At 34.3% G+C, this 24,775-nt stretch overlaps 1 protein-coding gene across 1 annotated transcript; it reads right to left on the reverse strand.

The window, feature by feature from the left end:
• Positions 1-2,725: 2,725 nt before the first annotated feature.
• Positions 2,726-18,275, reverse strand: si:dkey-8e10.3. The gene is made up of 4 exons (XM_001341714.7): positions 18,180-18,275; positions 15,077-15,262; positions 13,160-13,362; positions 2,726-4,170 (listed from the first exon to the last, which is right to left on the reverse strand). Exons 2-4 carry the CDS (start codon positions 15,243-15,245, stop codon positions 3,526-3,528), a joined length of 1,017 nt encoding a protein of 338 aa, XP_001341750.1. The 5' UTR covers positions 15,246-15,262; positions 18,180-18,275; the 3' UTR covers positions 2,726-3,525.
• Positions 18,276-24,775: the final 6,500 nt, after the last annotated feature.

The raw sequence follows: 24,775 nt of genomic DNA on the forward strand, positions 1-24,775 counted from the left end.
CTTATCAGAATTATGGGAATTATCCTTTATATCCCAACAATATTTAATTGTGTGAATAATTTTTTAGTCTTATGTCCTACTCAGAATGTAAAAATACATATGAACACATTTAGATCATTTACTTTAATCGGTACTATTGGAATGTGAAGAGACTTTCAATCAGCACAACAAAAAAAATTTCTGAAGACAATCACCTATAGCACATTTAAATAAATAAATATAAAAAGATGCTGATTATATATAGTTTTAATAGACACCAACTGTAAACACAGCAAGACCAACAAGATAACAAATAAAATAAACACATTGAATACAATTATAAAATATATATTACAATAAACTTTAATATAGACATAAGTAAAATACAGCAGTAGTTTAAAATCTAGCCCTCATCTATGTTACATTTATGAAAATCGCATGTCTGGTTATAATTTCTGGACCCTTATTTCTGCTAGAGACAGATTGGCAAATCTGAAAATTATACAACGATATGGATCATTTACACAAACTGTCTGTTGTTTGGGGTTGAATTGTGCGTATTTACTTGATATCAAAGATTCAAAGGGGCAGGAGACGGTCTACAGCATAGGTCCACACACATGAATGGGAAATATTGTTACACTTAACATGACTGTAGTATTTGTCAATTTCAGAAACACTTGATGTGGTCAATAAGAATGTAATTACACTGCAGTTTTACCTTCCGAGCCTGAGCAGGTTTATGTAACTCACACCCGTGAGTTCGCTACCACAGCAGTGGGTTCAGTGGCTTGATCAAGGAAATAACCTCAGCCGTGGTATGAAAGGTGGAACAGGGCTATTGACTTCCCCTACCAACAATCCTTACTCGAACCTGCGACTTGATCACTAGTCCAAATTTCTAACCATTAGGCCACATGGTTTATTGCTGTTTGTATTCTTGTATCGCAATCAGAGGTGGGTAGAGTATCCAAAATCTCTACTTAAGTCAAAATAACAAGTTTTTGCTGAAATTTTTACCCAAGTAAAAGTAACAATCTTAAAAGTTACTTGAGTAAGAGTTAAAAAGTATCTGATGAAAAAATTACTCAAATAAATAGTTACTACTGTAGTTACTTTTCATTATATATATATATATATATATATATATATATATATTTTTTTTTTTTTCATAGTATTTTCTATATTTTTTCTTCTGAAGAAAGTCTTACTTGTTTTATATCAGCTAAAATAAAAACAGATTTTATTGTTTTTAAAACAAATTTAAGGTCAAAATTATTAGTCTCCTTAAGCAATATTTCTTTTAATTGTCTACAGAACAAATTTAAACTTGTGGAATTACCTGGTTATGCCTTTAAATGCCACTTAAAGAATCGTCACCTTAGAATTATAAGTGTTCTGTATGATTTTGAGATATTGAGCTTCAAAATTTTTGCATTCCATATACCAAACAGTATGTGTGTAACATTTGTTTTTTAAATAAAATGTCTTGCAAAAAACTTGCAAAAAAATAAATAAATAAATCCCATAATGTAAATAAGTTGTCATTTAATAAGAATATGTCAATAACTCAATTTTGACAAAAATGTCAGATAGAACCTCATAATTCTAAGGTGACGAAATATCTAGTATCTTGGAAAATATCTAGTTAAATAGTATGTACTGTCATCATGGCAAAGATAAAAGAAATCAGTTATTAGAAATGAGTTATTAAAACTATAGAAATGTGTTGATAAAATCTTTGTTAAAGCAATTGTATGTTTAAAAAAATGTTTAAATGTTATATTTTAATGGTTAAATGACTAATGTATGCAGGGCTAATCAGTTATTCCATTAAACAGCACTTTCTTTAGTTACCCTATCCAATGCAATATCACGGCAATTCGTAACTTTTTGATTTAGTGGCTAATTCGTATGAATTCATACGATCTAATTCATACAATTTAGTATGATTTGCTCATCACCCAATGATGGTTGGGGTTAGCGGTTCGGTTAAGTGTCACGCCTCCTTTTTAAAATCGTACGTAAAATCGTAATTTCGTATGACTGAACTTGTACGAATTCGTATGATTTAGCCACTAAACAGACAAAACGTGAAATACTGACGTTCCCTCGTAAGATCAGGCTGGCGTATCCCATAGTTACTATTAATAAGGTCTAAAAATATGGATAATTTTGCCACTTACCTCAACATGCTTTTTTTTCAGGTCTGACGTGGAATTCATGTATATGTGGCGATGTCAGTTCGTGATGCGTGCATCGCATTATGAAACTATTCTTGTTGACATCTTGGAGTAAAAACATAGACTGAACTTGAGGCCGGGTTAGCTGGTCTGATGAATTCATTGCACAGACAGCATGACCGTCCTTCTCGGAACAGCAGATTGCGCCATGGCGGGACCACAGTATAAACTTGCACGTCTCCCTAGACTTTAGTCATTAATCTAACAGACACGTCTCTATAGTAACCTCTTGCGACACAACCTCAGCGGCGCCTCACAATATTTGCAAACAAGATATATGGATCATATTTATTATCACTTGGCAGTAACGGAGGAACACCGCCAAATGTAGCGACGTAAGAGTAATGATTTTTCTCTAATAATTTACTTGAGTAAAATTACACATATTTACATGTAGCCTACTCAAAAAGCACTCCTTACCGAATAATTTTACTGAAGCAAATGTAACGAAGTAAATGTAACTCGTTACTACCCACTTCTGATCATAATATATTATTGCAGTGTTTTGTTTCAAACGTGTATTTAAAATTTTGCACATGCAAGTGGCAATTTTCTGTGAACCAAAAGCATTCAGCAACAAGTCCAGCTCTACCAGTTTGGGTCTGTGCTAGGTACCTTACGAAAAGGGTCCCGAAAAAGTGGTACGGTTCTCTATTTTCATACTTCTGACATACAGTTGAAGTCTGAATTATTAGCCCCCTGTATATTTTTCCCCAATTTCTGTTCAACGGAAAGAAGATTTTTGTCAATGCATAATACGTCATTTGAATAACTCATTTCCAATAACTAATTTCTTTTATTTTTGCCATGATGACAGTACATAATATTTTACTAGATATTTTTCAAGATACTAGTATTCAGCTTAAAGTGAAATTTAAAGGATTAGGATTTATACAATATCATACTATTAGGACAATATCAGCTAAAGGAATATATTTAAGGATTAACTAGGTTATTTAGGCAAGTTAGGGTAATTAGGCAAATCATTGTATAACGGTGGATTGTGACAAAGACAATGGGAAAAAATATGGCCTTAATATGGTTTTAAAAAAATTCAAAACCGTTTTTATTCTAGCCGAAATAAAACAAATAACTTTCTCCAGAAGAAAAAAATATTATTGTAAATACTGTGAAAAATTCCTTTGCTCTGTTAAACACCTTTAAGTAAATATTTGAAAAAGAAATTTACAGGAGGGCTAATAATTTTGACTTTGACTGTAAATGTGTGCTGTGAACTGTACATGTGTTTGCGCTGTGCTGTGCTGAGCCATACCACTCAGTGTAAATGAACCATAACACCTCACTATTCATCACTATAGCTGCTCCTGCATGGACTCGGTGTGGAAGTACAGATATCCCCATTTTCTCCCACCCATCCGTTGGCATCCTTCTCTCGTACCCAGTCTTTTCCCACATAACCTTTAACCTCTGTTATCGAGCATCTTTTATTGGACTCGATTGTTAACATTCTCTTAAACATCTGCATACAAACTGGTGTAAACCTTTTCCACTGCGACGGCACTGGCGATTTCTTCACCGATTGACGCCAGTCTGCAAACTCCTCATAAAAATCGTCGCTATCATTACAGCGCTCCCATGGAAAGAAGCCGGTGAGGATGCAGAAGAGAAGAACAGCGAAGGCCCAGGTGTCTAGAGAGGGTTCGACACGGAGTGGAGGAACTTTGGGCTCTTTTTGGCCATCCTCCAGCACCATTTTACACAATTCTGGAGCCATGTATGGAAGAGTCCCAGAGATGAAGCGGATGAAAGTTCCTTGTCTCTGCGTAAGGCCGAAATCAGCTAGTTTGACCCGTCGGCAGTGGTTATCTAGCAGCAGGACGTTCTCTGGCTTGATATCGCGGTGGACCAGGCCTCGCTGGTGGATGAACTCCAGAGCACAGGAGATCTGGACGGCACAGCGCTTCACTGCACATTCAGGGATGCCCACCTGGAGAGAGACCATAGAAGAGCAGTGTGCACATCATTCTTTCAATAATTGGAAAGTACTTAAAGGAGTGATCCACTACGATATATCATATTTGAAACTTTAGTTGATGTGTAATGTAGCTGTGTGAACATAAACAACATCTCTGAATGTGATACGCTTAAAGTTCAATGCTAAGGGAGACATTGGCTTTTACAGGAAACTACAAAAAAATACATCCATGCTAGTGAGATCACAAGGACTTCCAGTTACGTGCACCCACCACATGCACACACCCTGCGCAGTAAAGGACGGTGGCCAGAGGCGATGTAATGTCATAGCAGAGAAAGCTGAAATGCCGTCCAAATACTGATTTTCCACAGAGCTTATTCTGTTTCTGTATTTGGGCTTCCAAAGGACACGGCACAAAGACAGAAGTGCTTACAGTTTAATTTTAATTATGCATAATAAAAGATATAGGTAGCATTTGACAAAGGACAGCTTCCTGCTGAATTCTGCTAAAAACTCTTCCAACCATAATAGAAGAAGCTGTGGATTATGAGCTACAACCTGTAAGTGTTTGTATTTGTTAAAATTGATGTATTACATGCATATTTTCCAGTGTTAATGGTATGTTAGCAAGGATGTAAACAATGGGAAATGCTGTTCAGCACCGTTAACAATTTAGCTACAAATTTATCCATCAAACCATCAAACATTTAATTATTATTTTTATTTTGTATTTTATATTTATGTATATATTTATATTATATATTATGTTATTTTATACTTAATGTTATATTTATCTGTCAAACACACAAAATGTAGTATCTGTCTTTGCGGCCATTTCCCTGCGTTCTACATCTCAAATAACAAACTCGCAAAAGATATGTGAACTTATATACTATACTGAACATATTCATATTCATAATTTCATATTACTTACACATACTTATAATCCGATTATATGTGAAAGACAATTGTTAGATTTTATTTTAGAGACCAGCCGTGAGGTTCAGCTGTGTGCTCTTCATTTGTCTGTCTTATTCAGGTAGCTAACACTGCTAACAGCTTCTCTGACTGAAACGCAAAAGCTTATGCTTGTAGGGGCATAACGTAGTGACGTGGAGCCAATCTGCGAATTACAGCACACTGTGGGTGTTATTACATTATGACACCTCTTGACAGTGGGCCTTTCAGAGTAACTAGAAAATATGACAGTCGTTTTCATGTTAGCTGAGTAGCTGTATAAAATCAAACTAAAATATATGAACAAATAACGTGATTTTCTACAAGTGAAGCATTAGCTCACATTGCTTTGCATCTTAAAAACAGAACGAAACCTTAAAAGTATATACTGTAGACAATCCCCTTTAAGGTACAAATGAAATCAGAGCTAACCATATTGATTTTGTTGCTAGTTTTGTGGTGAACAATTAATCTGTGCATGTTAATAAGAAAAAAAAAAAGTTTTCCAATGCAATCTTTAATTGAAATCTGTAAATTGCACTTACTGTTTTTAGTTAAGTTCTCAGATTACGTCTGTCTGAGGTATTGGGCGTGGCCAACATACTTGTACATACAACCATGCCCCTTCAACTGTCAGTTTTAACAACAGACAGAAATGGTGAGGAGGAGGAGGAGGTGTCTGTTAGGTTGTAATAGCTCTTCTAAAATCCCTTTCCCGATCTTTCTAAATTAACTGCCTAATTTACTACATCCAATCAGCTTGCAGTAAAAAAACAAGCCACACACACTGTTTTCTCATTTAATATTCTTTTGAATTTTGTCACAGTATGAAAAAAAAGCTTCCATTCATGTGGACTTTAATGTCCGCTTCAAATCAAAATTGACAATGTTTATTTTGCTAGCTCGCATTATTATTCTTAAAGTGATTAATTATCTGTGCAGGTCAATTGTGGTAAAATAGCAATCAGTTTTTTATTATTTTTGTCTCTGTTTCTTTTAATCAAACAATTATTTGTATTGGTCATGTAAGGGTCATATATTAACTGAACTTCTAATGTTGTGGGTGAGTGCTGTGCATACTAATTAGCATTTTTGCAGAAGTAGATAGATGCGGGTCCAAAATTAAATTCAGCTCTGCAGAAACTTCCTGTCTGAATAGAGGTGTTAAAACTGAACACAGAACACAGAAAGATGTATACTTTGTTGTTGGGCAGAGAATTCATAGAAAAAGAGGAAGTATGCCGAAGGGGCGGCCAATGGAGGACTGAACAATGACTGACAAGTGACGTTACACCAAAACTCCACCTGTTAAGATCGGTAGTGTATATATGCTGAAGTCAGGAAATGTATGTTAGTTGCGAACCTCTTGAATGTAATTCTTGTATTGCATTTGGGTAATGTAACCCAGAGCTCTGTCATCAAATTATTCATTTGTATCCAATAAATTACTAATATTTTTGACATTGAAGAAAAACCTCTCCTGACCTTTTCTCTTGAACACGCATGGAATAGAGATAGATATTCCAACACAATGTTTTGGTAATGTTTAATGAAAGTCTGACCATTTGCTTTCCTGTTTGGAGTGGCGGTCCTTTTCTGTTGATATCAACCAGAGGCCTCCCATAGCAACTGCATATTAATATCCTTTCTTAATGTATATTTGGGGCGGCACAATGACTTAGTGGTCAGCACTGTTACCTCACAACAAAAAAGATTGCTGATTTGAGTCTCGGCTGGGCCAGTTGCCATTTCTGTGTGGAATTTGCATGGTTTCCCAGAGTTGGCGTGGGTTTCCTCTGGGTGCTATAGTTTCCCCAACAGTCCAAAGACATGTAGTATAAGTGAATTGGATGAACTATGGCCGTAGTGTATGAGTGTGTGTGAATGAGAATGTATGGGTGTTTTCCAGTACTGGGTTGTGGCTAAAAGGGCATCCACTACACAAAACATATGCTGGAATAGTTGCCGGTTCATTCCAATGGGGCAAACTCTGATAAATCAAAGACTAAGCCGAAAAGAAAATGAATGAATGTTTGTTTGCTATGAGAGAATGATGCGCAAAAGAAAGCCCCGCCCCCTACTCAATGTTCTGTTTCTGTTGGAACTACATCAGCATGCTGAAATAAGTCTCAGCAACTTCTGGTTTATGCAGACTTTAAAAAGATGTAAAGCACAATGAATGAATAAATGAAATAAAAATTATTTAATTAATTAATTAAATAAAATACATGTTTTATAGCGTTTTATTACCAAACACAAAACATTTTTAATCCAAAGTGGCCGATATTCAAAGGAATATAATTTGTGCTGAGATGAAATGAGATGACATTAATATGAAACTACAAAATAATGCTAATAACTAGTGTATTATTAGTAAACTTAAAAATGGAAATAAATCAAATCTGTTTTTTTGTTTTTACATTTCTGTAACTAAACTAAACTGGTATATTTTAGTCACAAAAAAGTGTTTAATTTTGCTATCCCTGAGCTGTGTGTGTGGTTTACAATACAGTATACAATAAAGATTTATAAGATTTATAACACTAAGATTTATAACACTGAGCTTTTATGAACTGAAATTGCCTATATGCTGAGTAATTTATTCTGGGTAATATAATAATAGTCTCAAAAAATAAATAAAAAATCCTGACACTTTGCTTATGTGCATGAACACAAAGCTGTGTCAAGGCAACATCATTGCATAATAAATTAAAATATAAGGTTGCAGGAGTTTACGAGCCCATGCTGCGTTATTACCGGTTTAAATCTTTCTGGGCTTCAGTGCATCGGGCTTAAGGTTTCACAGGATATGCTGAAGTAACAGAGACTCGTGTGCTGACAGAGAAAAACAGCTGCTCTGCTCTTTTACTCACATTGCACCCGCCAAGATTTCCTAAGAGGACATGTGAACATTACCGAAATATGTCAAACACACGTCCTGCACTTTCTGCAGTTTAAAGCATGCGAGCATGGTTAGCGTGTGAACGTGCCTGTAGTACACAGAAGTGAAAGCCTGCGACTTTATTAGTCACATACTGTACTGTACTATGGAGATAAAATCAATAAAAAAAAATTAAAGGGACAGTTTGATATATACAGTTAAAGTCACAATTATTAGCTCTCCTGTGAATTTTAATTTTATTTATAAGTTTTTTTATTTTCCCTAAATTATATTTATTAGAGCAAAGAATTTTTCACAGTATTTCCTATAATATTTTTTATTTTTATTTATTTTTATTTCAGCAAAAATATTATTTTATTATTAATATTATTATATATTGCCCCCTTAAGCAATATATATATATATATATATATATATATATATATATATATATATATATATATATATATATATATATATATATATATATATATATATATATACACATACATACATACTTCTGCATGCTGTTTGTGTTGCTCTGCAATAACACTTAGCCTAACTGCTCTGCAGAAACGCTAGCTGTCATTGAACTTCTGGATATGCTAAAGGAAGGTAGAAGTTACACGGCTGTCGGGTGCCATTACAGATTAAATAAAAGAAGATCAGATGGTTTAATCTTTGGTTTCATTTTGCTTACTGAACTTATTTTTCTATGAGGGTTTGAACTTTAAGTTTTTAAACAAGAGTGACAATGTCAATGCCTGTCTGAGAAAAGTGTATAAAGTGTGTAGTGAGGGGTTTTACAGCCTTAAAACAATTAATTGTTATAGTTGTAAAAAAAATAAAGCGAATTGCTTCACAGACTTCACCTATTGTGGGTTATTTTTAGAACATAACTACCGCGATTAACAAGGGACCACTGTATATCATTAAGAGTCACAAGTATTAGTTTAGGTTTACCTGTATATACATTTTTTTTACTCTCAAAGAAGCAGTAGCTATTGACTGTGTTCTTTTATAGGACAAAATCACCTAAATCTTGTGTTAAGTGTAAATTTAACAGCAAATGTTTGTTTTTGAGTGAATCTAGTTTTGGAAACTTTTTTTTCTTTAATAATAAGAATGATTAATAACAAATATTCACAGCCCAGGCTCATTATTGATACATAATCCCTGTATACATTTCTGGACAGTGTGAAACACGTCCCAGGAGGTACGTTTTTTTTTTTTGTTGTCATTTTTTGTTTTCGCGAATCTACCAGAGGCCGCTGTGTGTGCTTTTTCAGATCTCAAATTTCTCTTCCGCGTGCCATTCCTGCCTACTGTTCTCATATAAAGCCACCAGAGGCCCCTGTTGACTGACTGACTGACGACCAACCAACACCCCCCCCCCTTCCCTAAACCCAACCGATAGTGTTTTCCAAAGCACAGATTGACCCGATCACCCCGTATCCTAAACCCAACCGATAGTGTATTCAAAAGCACCGATTGACCTGATTACTGCCTTCCCTAAACCCAACCAATCTAGAAAAAGAAAAGCCTTCGTCTGATTTTTACCACATTTTCACACTGTTATTTACTTGTTTATTTTTATTTTTGCCTTTTGTTTTACTTACTTTCTGGAATCGTTTTTCATTAGACTCGGACCCCATCATTGCGGTCAACTCCTGTCTGCATCTCAAGTTCACTGACATGTGTGATGAGCTACTGGAAAAGCTGGTAACAACGGAAAAGCCGCCCACATGGAGGTAAGAGATCAGCTGGTAAGCACCAGAAAAAACAAAGCCATCGGCGGCTTCATTCCATCCCATAGTGTTAATTTTAAAGATGAAATGCAGGCATACATAGCAACATAATTCGCGCTCTAAAGAAATCTATAAGGGTACGTTTTCACAATGAGTTATGGTTCTGATTCAACAATGTCATTTTCTTCGTTGTTGAATCATGATTATTCTCAGTTCTATGTACAATACTTTAAATGGTACTTTTTATTAAAATATTTACTAAAATGATTAGTAAAAGTTTTTTTAATAACTTCATATTTTCTTGAAAATTCTTCAGTTCTGGGGGGTCACAGAGGCTGTGTATTTATTTATTTATTTATTGTTTTGTTTTCTTGCTATCCCTAAACAAAGATAAACAAATGTGCTTCTCATGTCCTCAACACATTTTATCAGCATCTGTCAAACATCATTCTATAGGCATTCAGACATCCCGGGCCCTTGGGATAAAATTTACCGCATCTATAGAGTCTCTACAGTGTCTGGGGATGATAAAGTTGTAACCTTCTCAAGTGTCGGACACTGATTTGGAAGCGGCCTGGCAATGACAGACATAGAGCATGACAGACTTAAGGGTATGTGAACTGAAGGTTTGTGTGTGTGTAACAAGTGTCAAAGCAAATGTCAAAATGTACAGTTTCTATCAATTACTTATATGTTTTTACTGTGAATAACATAAGACAATAATGTCATTCAGTGCAACAACAGTTCCATGGTTATAATAGCTACAATGTAAAACCTAAAAGGTTCAGGTAACACAAACCATATGAGGAAACCGATTGCAGCAAACCATTTAAGTTCAAAATCTAATCCTAATGAGTACTGTGAACTTAACCCTTTTGAGTAAATGAAGCAGTTTGAGCACAGTAAACCCCAATAAATGAAGAGAACTCAAACCAACTGAGTATTGTAAAACCTAATAAGTTAAGGCAACTCAAACTGTTTGAGGAAACCGATTTCAGCAAACCATTTGAGTTAAAAAAACTAAACTATTGCGAACTTACTTCATTTAAGTTGAAGCAATGAGGTATTTAATTAACTCATTACATTCAACACTGAGTTCAAAACTCTTTTCAAATGAGTAGAATTAACTTTCACTACACTCATTTAATTAGTTAAAGTTGACTGTTGGGTTTTACAGTGTATTCTACACATTTTTAGAATATTTAGAGCAAGGATCAATCAACAACATTTTAAGAATTAATTGAAAATGCTAAGTAATTGTTATTTGAATTTTTTTATACTTGCCACTTTCATTCAAACCAATAGATTGTTACAGATCCGTCAACAAGACATTTTGCAATCATTTAAAATAGTGCATAATTTAGTATAATGACTTTATTATTTTATGTTTTTCCCATTGTGATTTGTGTTATACAGTATATACACACACACATAAATAAAGTTCCGTACTTTTGTATTTTTTGACAAACTGATTGATTGTAAATGATGCACAAATATTAATAAACTAAAAAAGGAGAGTTTTGGCGGAATGGTGGCTCAGTGGTTAGCACTGTCACAGCAAGAAGGTTGCTGCTTCGAGTCCTGGCTGGGCATTTCTGTGTGGAGTTTGAATGTTCTCCCTGTGTTCACGTGTATTTCTTATGGGTGCTTCATTTTCCCCACATGACAAAGACATGTACTATAGGTGAATTGGATTAACTGAATTGGTCGTAGTATATGAGTGTGTATGTGTATGGGTGTTTTCCAGTACTGGGTTGCGGCTGGAAGGGCATCCACTGCGTAAAACATATGCTGGGATAGTTGGCGGTTCATTCCACTGTGGTGACCCCCGATAAATCAGTGACTAAGCCAAAGCAAAATGAATGAATAAATTGAGTTTTTTTTTTTTTTTCTTGTTTCTAGTCCAGTCTCTTGCTGTTTTTAAATCTTCACTTTAAACCTTTTTGTTTAGGGTTGCTTTTGATTTAATCTTTTATTGTTTTTTTTTGTTTTTTTACCAGTGTAGTATCTTTTATGTATGTTGTCTTGACTTTGCATTTAAAGTACTTTGAGAAAGTCACTTTTAATAATAAATTTATTAAACATTTTAAAAATCAAAAGCATTTTCTAGACAAGCAAAAAATATTAAGTCAAAATCAAGTGAGTTTTTCCATAAAACAAGCAAAAATAATCTTGTTTTCGGTTTAAAACAAAACTATTTTACTTGGTTTAAGGAAAAACTAACTATTTTTTCATGTATTATTTTTGAAAACAAAACAATATATTTGACTTGTCTAGAAAATGCTTCCTGTCTTAAGGATTTTTAGATATTTTCACCAGAAACAAGACTAAAGTCTAAGAAAGAACAGCTTTTTTGCATTGTAGACATTAATTGATATTGACTAAATAATTCTTTATATTTAAGGCTTTTTTGGTGATGGCAGCTTAAAGACTCTTCTCATGTGGAGAATGAAGTCATGTTCTTTGCTCAGGTGTGAGTTTTTCAAAGACTTCAACAGAGTGTAAAAATCTTGATGGTTTTGTGGGTCTCGTCTTTCAAATCTAATCTTTATTTTGTATTTGCTATTGGATGCGAGCCAGGTGATTGGCTGGGCCATTTTACAGCTTGATTTTCTTTCTCTGAAAGCATTTCAGTTTCCTTGACTGTGTTTTGATCATTGTCTTACTGAAATGTCCACTTTGGTTTCATCATCATCATCCTGTTAATGTAGATGTTGGACTGAAGCTAATATACACTGACGAAGGGCAAAGAGTTGCTAAAAAAAAAAGAGATTTCAACTGCTGTCTGGGATTTCCATGCCTTTCTACACCTCCCTTTCTTCATGTGTTAAATACTTTTCCCCTGTGTCTATTCATTTTATTCCATAACTTAATTTGTGAACTAATTAGATTTGTTTTCTTTGCAAATATGAATTTATTTTGGTTGTTACCAACATCCAGTGAATATTTCAAGTCAACAGCGCCTTTAGAAATATGTTTTCTGAGAAAAATGCTGACGTGTTCAAAATCAAGTGAGTTTTTCCTTAAAACAAGCAAAATAATCTTATTTTTGTTTGTGGTGTCGCAGTGGTGCCGCAGGTAGTGCTGTTGCCTCACAGCAAGAAGGTTGCTGGTTCGAGTCCTGGCTTGGTCAGTTGGCATTTCTGTGTGGAGTTTGCATGTTCTTTCCGTGTCCGCGTGGGTTTCCTCCAGGTGCTCCGTTTTCCCCCCACAGTCCAAAGACGTGGTATAGTTGAATTGAAAAAGCTAAATTGGTCATAGTGAATGAGTGTGTATGGGTGTTTCCCAGTACCATGTTGCAGCTGGAAGGGCATCAGCTGCATAAACATATGCCAGAATAGTTGGCGGTCCATTCCGCTGTGTCGACCTCTAAAATAGAGACTAACCAAAAGAAAATTAATGAATGATCACCTACCCGTGGCTGAATGATGGCAAACAGATCCCGTCCTGTGACGAGCTCCTGGGCGAATCCGTAGTGCTCGTTGGACTGGAAGGCAATGCCAAACAATCCTACAATGCAGGGATGACAGGACAGATGCAGAGAGATGCAATATTCTCTGAGAAATCCCTGCAGTTTGGTGGAGGCCTTCGGGAGCACTTTCAGAGCCATTGGAGTGCCTTGTTAAAAAAACAAAAAAAACAAAAACAAACAAGAAACAACAAACAAGACTTTATCCGTCTAAAGCTGCTCTAGATACAGTACAGTGGGGGAAATAAGTATTGAAAGCATCAAGTTTTTGAAGTCACATGCATTGTTTTCACAGACTTAAACAGAGTGTAAAAATCTTGATGGTTCTGTGGGTCTCATCTATCATATCTGATCTTTAGCTTTAAGTCAGGTGATTGGTTGGGCCATTCTACAGCTTTATTTTCTTTCTCTGAAACCATTTAAGAGTTTCCTTGGCTGTGTTGTGGATTTTTTTTTCTTGCTATAATGTCCACCCTGGTTTCATATTCATCATCCTGATGTAGATGTTTTACTGAAGGATCTAATGTTAATATGCAATGATGGGCAAAGAGTTGCTGAAGAACTACTGAGAGATTTCATTTGCTGTCTGGCCTTTCTACACCTCCCTTTTTTCATGTGTTCAACACTTTTTCCCTGTGTCGTTTTGTGAACGAATTTGATTTGTTTTCTTTGCATATATGGGTTGCTTTGGTTGTTACCAACATCCCGTGCAAATTTCAAGTCAGCACCTTTAAAAATATGTTTTCTGAGAGAAATGCTGACATGTTCAATACTTATTTCCCCTCACTGTATGAGAAGAATGATGCAGGCTCTATACAGTCTTTAAGTTGTTAATAGAAAGTTTTTCCACAGCTGTTGGGATGATATCTTGGGATTGCGATCTGTGGGAGTGTAAAAGAGGGGCTAGTGTTTCATTTAAAGAGCATTATCTCATTCTGCTCTGGTCAAAGTGTTCAGTACAGCAGATATGTTTGGCAGAACATCATACACACACACAAGCCGTTCTAGAGAATAATACTCATGTTTATGTACTACAGTATTTACATGAGCTCGGCATGTTCAGTTCAATGGCTAAGAAAGCTGATTTGTTGCCTCTCCGATATATTTTCTATATTATTTGTCATTTCAGTAAAAATTTCAGTCACATTCTAGTTAACATTGATTATAATATGGCGTAACAATCTTGAAAGCACTGATAGAATATGACTTGCTCCAAGTGATGTCATTTTCTCTGGCGGGAAACTCTTGAAGGCATTGAGGCATGTCTTTTATTTTCATCTCATTCATTTGTAATTGAAATTCTTTTATGGGGGTATTTCAGTCAATTGCTCATTCAGTAATAATAATGTGTGCTTTGCACATTGTTATTTTTCATCTATTGTTTAGTGTTTTTTTTTTCATGCTGAGCCATTGCAACAAAATTTCTTTCTCTGTACACCAGTATATTTTGAATGACAGTAAAGTGCTGGGTTGTGGCTAAAAGGCCATCCGCTGCGCACTGTAAAACATGCCAGAGTAGTTGGCGGTTCAATCCGTTGTGGTGACCCCTGATAAATTAGACACTAAGTCAAAGGGGAATGAATGAATGAATAATTAAAAAGAAACATAATTACACTTATTAGTACAGCAAACCAGCAACAACAACAATAATAAAATTGTTATGTAATATTTTTGTATTAGTAATATCGCTATTGTTGTTGTTACTCATAGAGATTGAGATTTCAGTTATATTTTTACCAATGACTTTGGAATGGAGTCAATGGACGCCATTCTTTATTTGCTAAACAGGATTTTGACCAAATTTGTGAAATCTTGCAGATATGCGTGTAAAGTTCTTTCAGTAATCTATTGAATATACTGTACCTTTGCATCTGTGGGTGACCAGCAGCACACGGCCATACTTGCCACGGCCAATCTCTTTAATGATGTTGAAATGCTCTGGAATCTCGAGCTTACATAAACTCTGAGACGTCAATTCCATCAGCTCGTCTATCAGACTGCTGCCATCCTCCACTGAGCCCAGCTCAATCATCACACCGCCTGTTCTGACTGATCGACACACACACACACACACACAGAGAGAGAGAGAGAATTACAGTATATTCACCACACTTTGACTTTCAACACAAATTGTGTCCTGCTAAAAAGGCTAATAATATTATTAAATCTCAAAGTAAAAATTGAAAAAAAATTTTTAGTATTATGGTAACAATACCTGACATAATCGCTGTTGTGTCATCTATCATGGACTGTAACTACATACTATAAGATTACAATACATTGTATAAGCAAATACAACTTTGGTGTTAATAATGCATCAGTTAACATTTGGAAATGCAAGACTTTTGAGGCCACTTGAAAGTTCTTAGTGCGTACTCACAATAGGTAGAGTTGCCTTAAACCATGCCAAAATGTGATTGTCCCCCATTCACTCTCCCCCTGGGCCTGCACTCACATTGCATTTCTTACCTACCTGAGCACGCTTACATCATCAATGAAGTGACTGTTCAGTTTAACAGGAAGAGAAGCGCTCTCACTGAGCACAGTGTAGATTGCTTTAGTTATATTGTTTTGTATTATTTTTAGTCGTTTGGGATGCAGTGGCATGCAGTCAAATATGTTGCCGAACAGATCCACCACATAAAAGTCCTCGTGCTGCAGGTATTAGGAGGTTTGCTGAAGGTGCAGCTGTCGTGCAGTGAGGGTTTTGTGTCTTTAATAAACTACAACAGTTCGCATTCATTGAACAGCAAGAATAATTAATAAATCCATATGAAACAGTTCCCTAAAAGTGACATTGCGTCTTCAGTTTCAGGCTCAGGGACACTTTGCACTCACACTACAAGCGTACCGCGCCAAAGCCCAAGTGAACCGCACTCTGGCACACCTCTTCCAACCGGGCTAGGGCCGGCCAACTGAACTGCAGCTGAGCCAGATTCAGAGCACTCACACTTCTCCAACGAATTGGAGAATTGATTGAATTGATGTTTTTAGATGCTTATTTTTTCCAATATTGAAAAAATATTTAGAATGTTTTATTTAGTTTGGCTAAAAACTTAAATACAAAAACAAAAAGCAATTAAAAATAGCAAAAGATCCCTACTAATAAAAACAATAAAATGACATTTACTAAAAAAAGGATTAGACTAAAAATGAAAACTGAAAATGAAAAATAAAAATGTGAATCAATCAAAAAAAAAAAAAAAAAAAAAAATTAAAATAAAATGCTAAAAAATTAAAAAATTAAAATGCTAAAAATTAAAATAACAAAAAAGCAATTTAAAAAATTGTAAAAAAAATGTAATTCTAATAAAAAAAAACAATCACAATTACTAAAAATGATCTTAAATGTAAAACGAAAATTAAAATAAAATCTGGGCCAATCATAATAAAAAAAAAATCCCACAATAAATTCTTAGTAACATTAAAAAATTCTGGCTCCCAATAATGATTTGATATTAAAACAAAATCAATCTTTGATGTTTTACATTTTTTATATATTCTAAAACTGTCGAGTTCAAAATAAAGGGAAATATGCAATTTAAAAACTGGCTATATTACCCATTTAGTTGAATCTTTCATTTAAATGTAAAATATTATAATTAAAACTTTATTCATTTCAAAAAGACTGAAAATTGCTTTATTTGTTTTGAAAACTCCAGTATGACAGTATCCATGGGTTTGTTTGTTCTCATCACTCATTGATGAACAATTAACACATTCCTTTTGAGCTTCCAAGCACTCACTACATGCATTCCCGCTGCTGTAAAGCTCCTGCGCTGCTTGTGCTTCGATACTCAGTGCAAACAAAACACATGTGCAAGACCAGCCGCGCCAGGAGAATAAATGCGGAATCTAATGAGGTCATATGAGGCGTCTGCGATTATGAGCTCTTCCTTCCTTTTTAACTTACTAATAGAAGCAGGATGCTGTACGATACACTGCATTTTTGACCTTTTGTGTTATTTCTAGAAAGAAAAAAAAATGTAAAAACACTGGACCAGTGTTATATTATCAGTGGTATTGTAATGTAGTTGAACAAGTTTTTAGATTAAATAAATTAAATAATGAAATTGATAAAAATAATTTAAATCTGTGAATTTTTTTAAGTCATTTATTTATTTTTTTACATTATATATTTGTAGTCTTTATTAGGTGCAGATAGTTGTTAAGAATTGAGGTTAATGCTATTTGTTTCAAGGGGAACAAAAATAAACATATTTTTATTTTATTTCAAATAATTAGTTAAGTCAAATAAAAAGTTTTATTGATATTTAAGTAAACTAATTTGGTTTGTGGTTTCAGTACAAGTCTGTTGACTTTATTCTTTAAAAAACCAGTCCTGCTTAAATCTAACAAATGGCTATTTTAATAATTTAATCATTAATTTAGTCAATATATAATGTTTTAAACACAGTTTTTCATATATATTATTTTCACTGCATGCATAAAATTTCATAAAACTCATGCCCATTTTGAATTCATTAATTCAACATTTCAAAATAAATCCTATTTAATACCTACAAAAATGCAATTTATCATTTATATCTTCAACTGTACACTGTAAAAAAAAAAAATCTTACAGTCTTAATTTTTTTAGTTGAATCAAATAACCTTTTCTAGTCATCTCAACTTACATCAATCAAACTGATTCAAAATATTCAGTTCAATTTTGTATCAATATTAAAATTAGTTACCAGTAAAATAAGTTCAAGCAACATAAAATTATTTGTTCTTTCATTACTATTTGTCATTACATTTTCTAAAGTGTACTCCCAAATTTGAAAACCATTGACAAATCCCTGTTTTTTATAACCTGTTATCAAATACTTTATTTCACTGCATGCATCAAATTGTAAATGCAGACTTCATATGCATGCACAATCCTGCACAGCGTTCAGCTTTTTCCACAAATCTGCCTTTATCAGCTTTACAGTAATGTCTCTCTCTCTCTTTCTTCTCTCACCTCTCTGCAGCTGTGCAAAGGATCAGGACGTCCAGAAGCGCAGCAGTAACAGCAGTGCCAATGCAGAGCGCTATGAATGAGGACGACTCTATTAACAAGGGCTTCAAGCTCCTGAAATGCTTTATATGGAAGAAGCACCCAGTTCAGGACTCCTCCCGCACTGACAACACAAGTAAACACATGTCTACTTACATATATCAGACACATACGGCTGACACATATTATATATCCTTAGATGTGTGTTACACATTTAGACAAATACACAAAAGGAGAAAAAAAACTTACAGTGGTGTCAACTCTCTTAAGGTTTTTTTTTAGCATCAATGGTGCTTTGCAAAACCTTTAAAGGGTGCCATGAAATGAAAATACTGTATTTCAGAATCAGAATCAGAATTAGTTTTATTGCCAAGTGTGCTTCACACACACAAGGAATTTGTTTTGGCTACATAAGCTTCCAGTGTACATAAGTGACAAGTGACAACACAAAATGAGTATGAAAAAAAAAGACGATAAACATTAAACAGAGATGCAGTTTGTCAAAAGATCCAAATGTTAAATTGTATGTACAGATTTGTTATAAATATACAGGTTATAAAGTGCTGTGTACAAATGCGAACAGAGAAAGTATTGCACAGAACTGTTCATGAGGTAGATGGCCTGAGGAAAGAAACTTTTCCTGTGTCTGGCTGTTTTTGTGCTTGGTGCTCTGTAGTGCTGACCCAACGGTAATAGTTCAAACAGGAAGTGTGCTGGGTGCGAGGTGTCCAGAGTGACTATTCCAGACTATTTGCTGAACGAATCACTGGCACTATCCTTCCTACACTTCAAAAACTGTACTCTTCCAGAGTGAGTTTAAGGGCTCACTTAATGATGTTAGATGTTAGTATCAGTGTGTTAGTCCTAACACTATATTTAAAATCTGGTGTGCTTCAAAACAGTGATAACATTTATATTTAGAAGATATAAACTTTAAAATTTTGCAGTTTGTCTCTTCCTAAATGAATTAATGTTTGCTTTTTTGATGTCACCTGATGCCTCAGTTTCTTATCAAATCTTCTGGCCAATCAAATTGTTCTCTAAATAACATGTCCCATCCCACTCTACTTCTCATTTGCTTTTAGTTTGATATGCTTAATCTCAACCACTCTCACTAGCAGATTTGAGATAATAACGAAACAATATTGGCTATTATTTAAAAGGAGGAGCTACTCTATGTTGCCCTTTTTCAGTTGAGATTACATCAAACATCGAAAATATTGCAAATTTCAAAGCACTTCACTGGATCTTTCACATCACTTGAATATTTTCCATTTTAAAAAAGTTCTTTATAACATAAATAGCTTGTTTTTGTTTTGTTTTTTTGGAGTTTTTTTGGTTATAATTCAGACTGGATTAATATAATGTAATTTAGATCTCTTATTGATATGTTACAAAAAAGAGCCATCACCAACTTACATTTAAGTCCAACTTACATTTAGCTTTTTTCCAACCGTTTGTTGAGGGAAAATTGTTGCTCTACATAGGAGTCCCCTGGTTGCAACCCAGTACTGGGTTGTGAAAGAGTTGCTACCAGACTTCGAGAATGTAAAATTACTTTATTTACCTTTAAATTTATTTTTTTTTAATGTGGAAATGCACCCATTCAGTTGCCTACAGGAGAAATGACTAGTAATAATAAACATCTGAAATTGTTCAAACTGCTTTCTCTTGTGTTTGACAATACATAAAAAGTAGAACAATATAATAAGAAAAGATCAGTTTGCAACATTAAGCAGCATAGCGAGCCATTTTTAACCCCTAAAAATCAATGGACGTGAGTGAGACTGGAAGTCTTCAGCCAAAAAGGTTCAAATGGCTATGCTCGCTTGTACTTGAAGGATACGGTCAATATGAGATCCCACTTTATTGTGAGTTTCTCCTTTTAAGAACCAATATCCATCTGTGCACATTGCAGACCAGATAACAGAAGTGATGCTCTACTACTAGGATTATAAACATTGATTTCTATGAGGGTACAAACCATGTTGCTTAGTAACATATAGAAAACGAGGTTTGCACCCTTTGATTCAGAAAATTAAGCTACTACTGCATGAGTGGGAAACAAATATCCCTCTTTGTTATGGGGAGTTGCATTTTCTTTTAGTTTGTTGTTGCATGCATTTATGATAGTCATATAAGTCTTAATAGCCAGATATCTCTAGGAAATCTACTTGAATGGCCATAGCAGTCATTCTGATCATTTTGTTCAAAATTGAACGTTTGTCATGTCTTATTTACACACAAAGCTTCTACTGAGATTTTTGTATTAAGCTTTGAATGTATGTCATCATATCTTATGAAGTTATTGGACTAAAAATACAATATTTTTATATATTGTAATAAAACTACACTGTAAAATATGATTGTGATAAGTTGTGATAGTTATCACAACTTATTTTGGGTCAAGTTAACTTGTCTGGATTGAATGTGTTGACAACGAATATATCAAAGTTTCACTTGGCTGAACTTATTAGACTTTAACAAAAAAGTCAGCTAAACTCATTTATATTAGTTAACTGCTTCAATCTGAGTTTTAAATAGTACAAATATGCACAAATGAAAATGAATACATTTTTATGAAATAAGTCCACTTTATATTGTATTTGTATACGTTTTGTATATTTGACTTATTTTGATTTATTGTAATGCTTTTAGTTAAATGTATATTTGGATATTGTCAAATGATGAATGATTTTTGGGAGGGTTCTGGACAGTTTGGGCTGGAAACATTCAAATGTATCTGGCAACACTGACTGCCATTGTCTCATTGTACTGTTGTGCTGTGTGTGTGTCTGAGGTTTTACACAAATGCCTGCTTCTGGTGAAATTTGTATTTGCAGACTTCTACAACTTGTTTCTAAAATAATACAGTAAAAACTGCATTGTACATAAATCAGATGAACATTTTCATATTAGTAAAAAATATTACTGTAATTAATTTAAAAACGAAATAAATATAGATGTACACACATTTACACATGTAAATAAACAGAATTAATGATGGGTTAAAAATCTGCGAAAAATTTCTTTTCATTCTTTGTGCGCAGATTCAGTGTGGTCCTACTAATAAGTATATAAGGTTTGTCAACACGTTCAATCCAGATAAGTTAACTTAACTTAAAATATTAAGTTGTGATAACTAATTATTGCAGTCATTTTTACAGTGTAGACCATGAATACATTTAAATTTAATAATGTTTATGGTGGCTCATATGATTTCAATAATAATCATTTCTTACATACTGTGTGTGTGTGTGTGTGTGTGTGTGTGTGTGTGTGTGTGTGTGTGTGTGTGTGTGTGTGTGTGTGTGTGTGTGTATATATGAGCAATATCGAACGAGTAGCAGTGCGATTATGGCTGTATATCGGCACTGGTGGGAGGCGTGCGTTGTTTAGTTTTGCTTAGTGCCTCCTCCAGTGCCGATATACAGCCATATCGCACTGCTATGAGTGTGCGAGTGTGATATTGCGTTTATACAACAGTTCAAATCATAAGCTGACAGTTAAACAGCTGAGCAAGCATCTTTTACATTTTAGATCTGTAGTGTCTGCTTTTTGCTGGTTGTATATGGGCGGAGTAATACACAAAAGGTAAAGAGGCTTTACGGGTGCTGATATTACTTAAATATATCACGGCAATCAGATTCAAGAACCAGACAGAACTATTGTGTGTGTGTGTATATATATATATATATCCTTGTCCACCACAAGTGTGCAGCATCCACCTGGATGGCATAACAGCAGTCATATTGCGCCAGACTGCACACCACACACCCGCTGATTGGTGGAGAGGACACAGAGTGATGAAGCCAATCATGATATGGGCATGGTTAGGAGGCCATGATGGCCAGAGGGCAAATCGGGGTTAACTTATTTTGAATGACATCTCAATCAAAAGTTGGTGCTCACTGAGCCGTATAGAGTCCCCATCAATATACTTGAGCATTAGCACCTACACAGACTGCAAGTTGAGCAGCCCCTGTTGTTCTCACTGACACCACTTCCAGCAGCAACTTAGCTTTCCCATGCGGTCTCCCATTCTGGTACTGACCGGGCACAGCCCTGCTTCACTTCAGGGGGCGACCATGTGAGAGTTGCAGAGAGCTAGCTGCCAGCTAAAATCATTCAATTAAGAAATTATTTAGGTTCAAGATGTTTTACTTAGAGGTTACTTACAGCTGGGCACATTCTCCCATCAAGTTTTTTTTTTATAGATCATTGCATGAGTAGTGATATTTGCACATTTCTGTCAGTTTTCTGTGCACGCCATATTTATAAATGAGACCCCAGGATGGTAAAATAGAGTGCTATCTACTTGAAGGTCATCGGTTCTTATTTAATCAGTCATTGTATCATCCAGTCTGAATTATGTTGTGATGGTATTAGACTGGGACAGCATTAAAGGGCGCCAGTGTGTGTTTTTTTCCCCAAGAGGAAAAGCGGAATGGAATTACAGTTCAGTGTGGAAAGACAACCAGCCAAACCCTGCCTCTGCATATTTCATATTATCCAAATATGCATCACACGCAGCAGGCTACTCGACTTCAGTGACCTGGAATGTGCTTAGCGAATTAAGAAGAAAAACAAAAGCAGCGCTCCTAATTACTACAAAGGTTTTAGCGAGATAATCGTACTATAATCACCTCAGGAACACTAATTTGGGGTGAAAATGAGCGTGTGGATTTGAAAGTGATCAGACTGGTGATTTAGGGTGATGTTGTTTCGCAGCAGTGTGAATAGCGCGAGTGCATCACGGGGTTTTGAACCACCTGCTGTCACTGAATAGGTTCACTTGAACACTAATCAGATTACATATCGAGTTCTCTGTACGCCACTGTGTTTTGTGTGACTCACTTGGCATTTGCACTCACATTTATGTTTATTAGACAGGCATGCTTGAGGAATTCTGCTTTTGAAGATCAGATGCTGGTCTTTTTTTCTCAGTGTCTCTTTTCTCAGTTAATGCTTTTAATTTATCTGGTCCAGTGTTATTTTAGTAGCGTTGAGATTCTGTAGTTTTATTTGTGTAGTTTAAAATTAGGTTTTAATTTGAGATTTTTCTGTTTTTATTATAATTTTGGTTCAAGTTTTAGTAATTAATTTTAGTATATTAATTAAGTCATTTTTGTTTCGCATTTGCACTCACATTTATGTTTATCAGACAGGCATGCTTGAGGAATTCTGCTTTTGAAGATCAGATGCTGGTCTTTTCTAGATGCATATATGCTTTCAATTTTTTTGATCGAGTGTTATTTTAGTAGCATTGAGATTCTGAAGTTTTATTTGTGTAGTTTGAATTTGGTTTTTAGATTTTTCTCTTTTTTTTAGATAATTTTTTTATTTGACATTTTAATTTCGGTTCAAGTTTTAGTCTTTTGGATGTGTGAATTTGCACTTGTCTCATACGCAGTATATAAATATGAATTATGTGAAATGAATATATGTTCTCTGAATATATGAGTACACCACTCACAAGTCTCTAATTTAAATCTCAAATTAATATTTTCTATAGAATGCTTTTCAATAATAGTCCAAAAATTAGTCCCAAATGTACAGTTGAAGTCAGAATTATTAGCCCCCCTTTGTTTTTTGTTTTTTAAATATTTCTAAATGATGTTTAACAAAGCAAGGAAATTTTCACAGTATGTCTAAAAATATTTTTCTTCTGGAGAGAGTCTTATTTGTTTAATTTTGACTAGAATAAAAGCAGTTTTAATTAAAAAAAAAAAACATTTTATGGACAAAATTTTTAGCCCCTTTAAGCAAAATTTTTCTCGATAGTCTACAGAACAAACCATTGTTATACAATAACTTGCCAAATTACCCTGCCTAGTTAACCTAATTAACCTAGTTAAGTCTTTACATGTCACTTTAAGCTATATCGAAGTGTCTTGAAAAATATCTAGTAAAATATTGCTTACTGTCATCATGGTAAAGATAAAATAAATTAGTGATTAGAAATAAGTTATTAAAACTATTATGTTTAGAAATGGTTGAAAGAATCTTTTCTCCGTTAAACAGAAATTGGGGAAAAAATAAACAGGCTAATAATTCAGGGGGGGGGGGTAATAATTCTGACTTCAACCATATGTTAGGGAAAAATATTAAATAAAACATAAAAACATCAAAAGGATAGTAGTAATTTATTTATTTATTTTTATTTCACATGATTTTAAATGTATCAAAATGCATCAAATGTATGTTCATGTTGTATTGATGTATCAAAAGTTTCTAAAGATGTTTGGTGACTAAAATAATTTAATTAATATATCTGTTTAATGTGTTTTTTTAATCAAATGCAACAATAAATATGATTATATTCACTGAGAAATGGTTAAAATATTTATTTTCAAAATGGGGTGTACTCATAACACTGAGCACTGTAAATATGTAAAATCTAAGAAAATAAATGTGAATAAATGAAAAAAAAGAAATATAATTTATTTGAAAACATTTATTTTATATATTCATTTATTGTAAATTTTGTATTTTATTTCAAGAGACAAACATTATTCTAGTTTATTGGTTTTAGTTTTAGTTAGTTTTGTTTGCACTTA

This window comes from Danio rerio, chromosome 8 (genome assembly GCF_049306965.1).
Source record: "Danio rerio strain Tuebingen ecotype United States chromosome 8, GRCz12tu, whole genome shotgun sequence".
NCBI classification, from domain to species: Eukaryota; Metazoa; Chordata; class Actinopteri; order Cypriniformes; family Danionidae; genus Danio; species Danio rerio.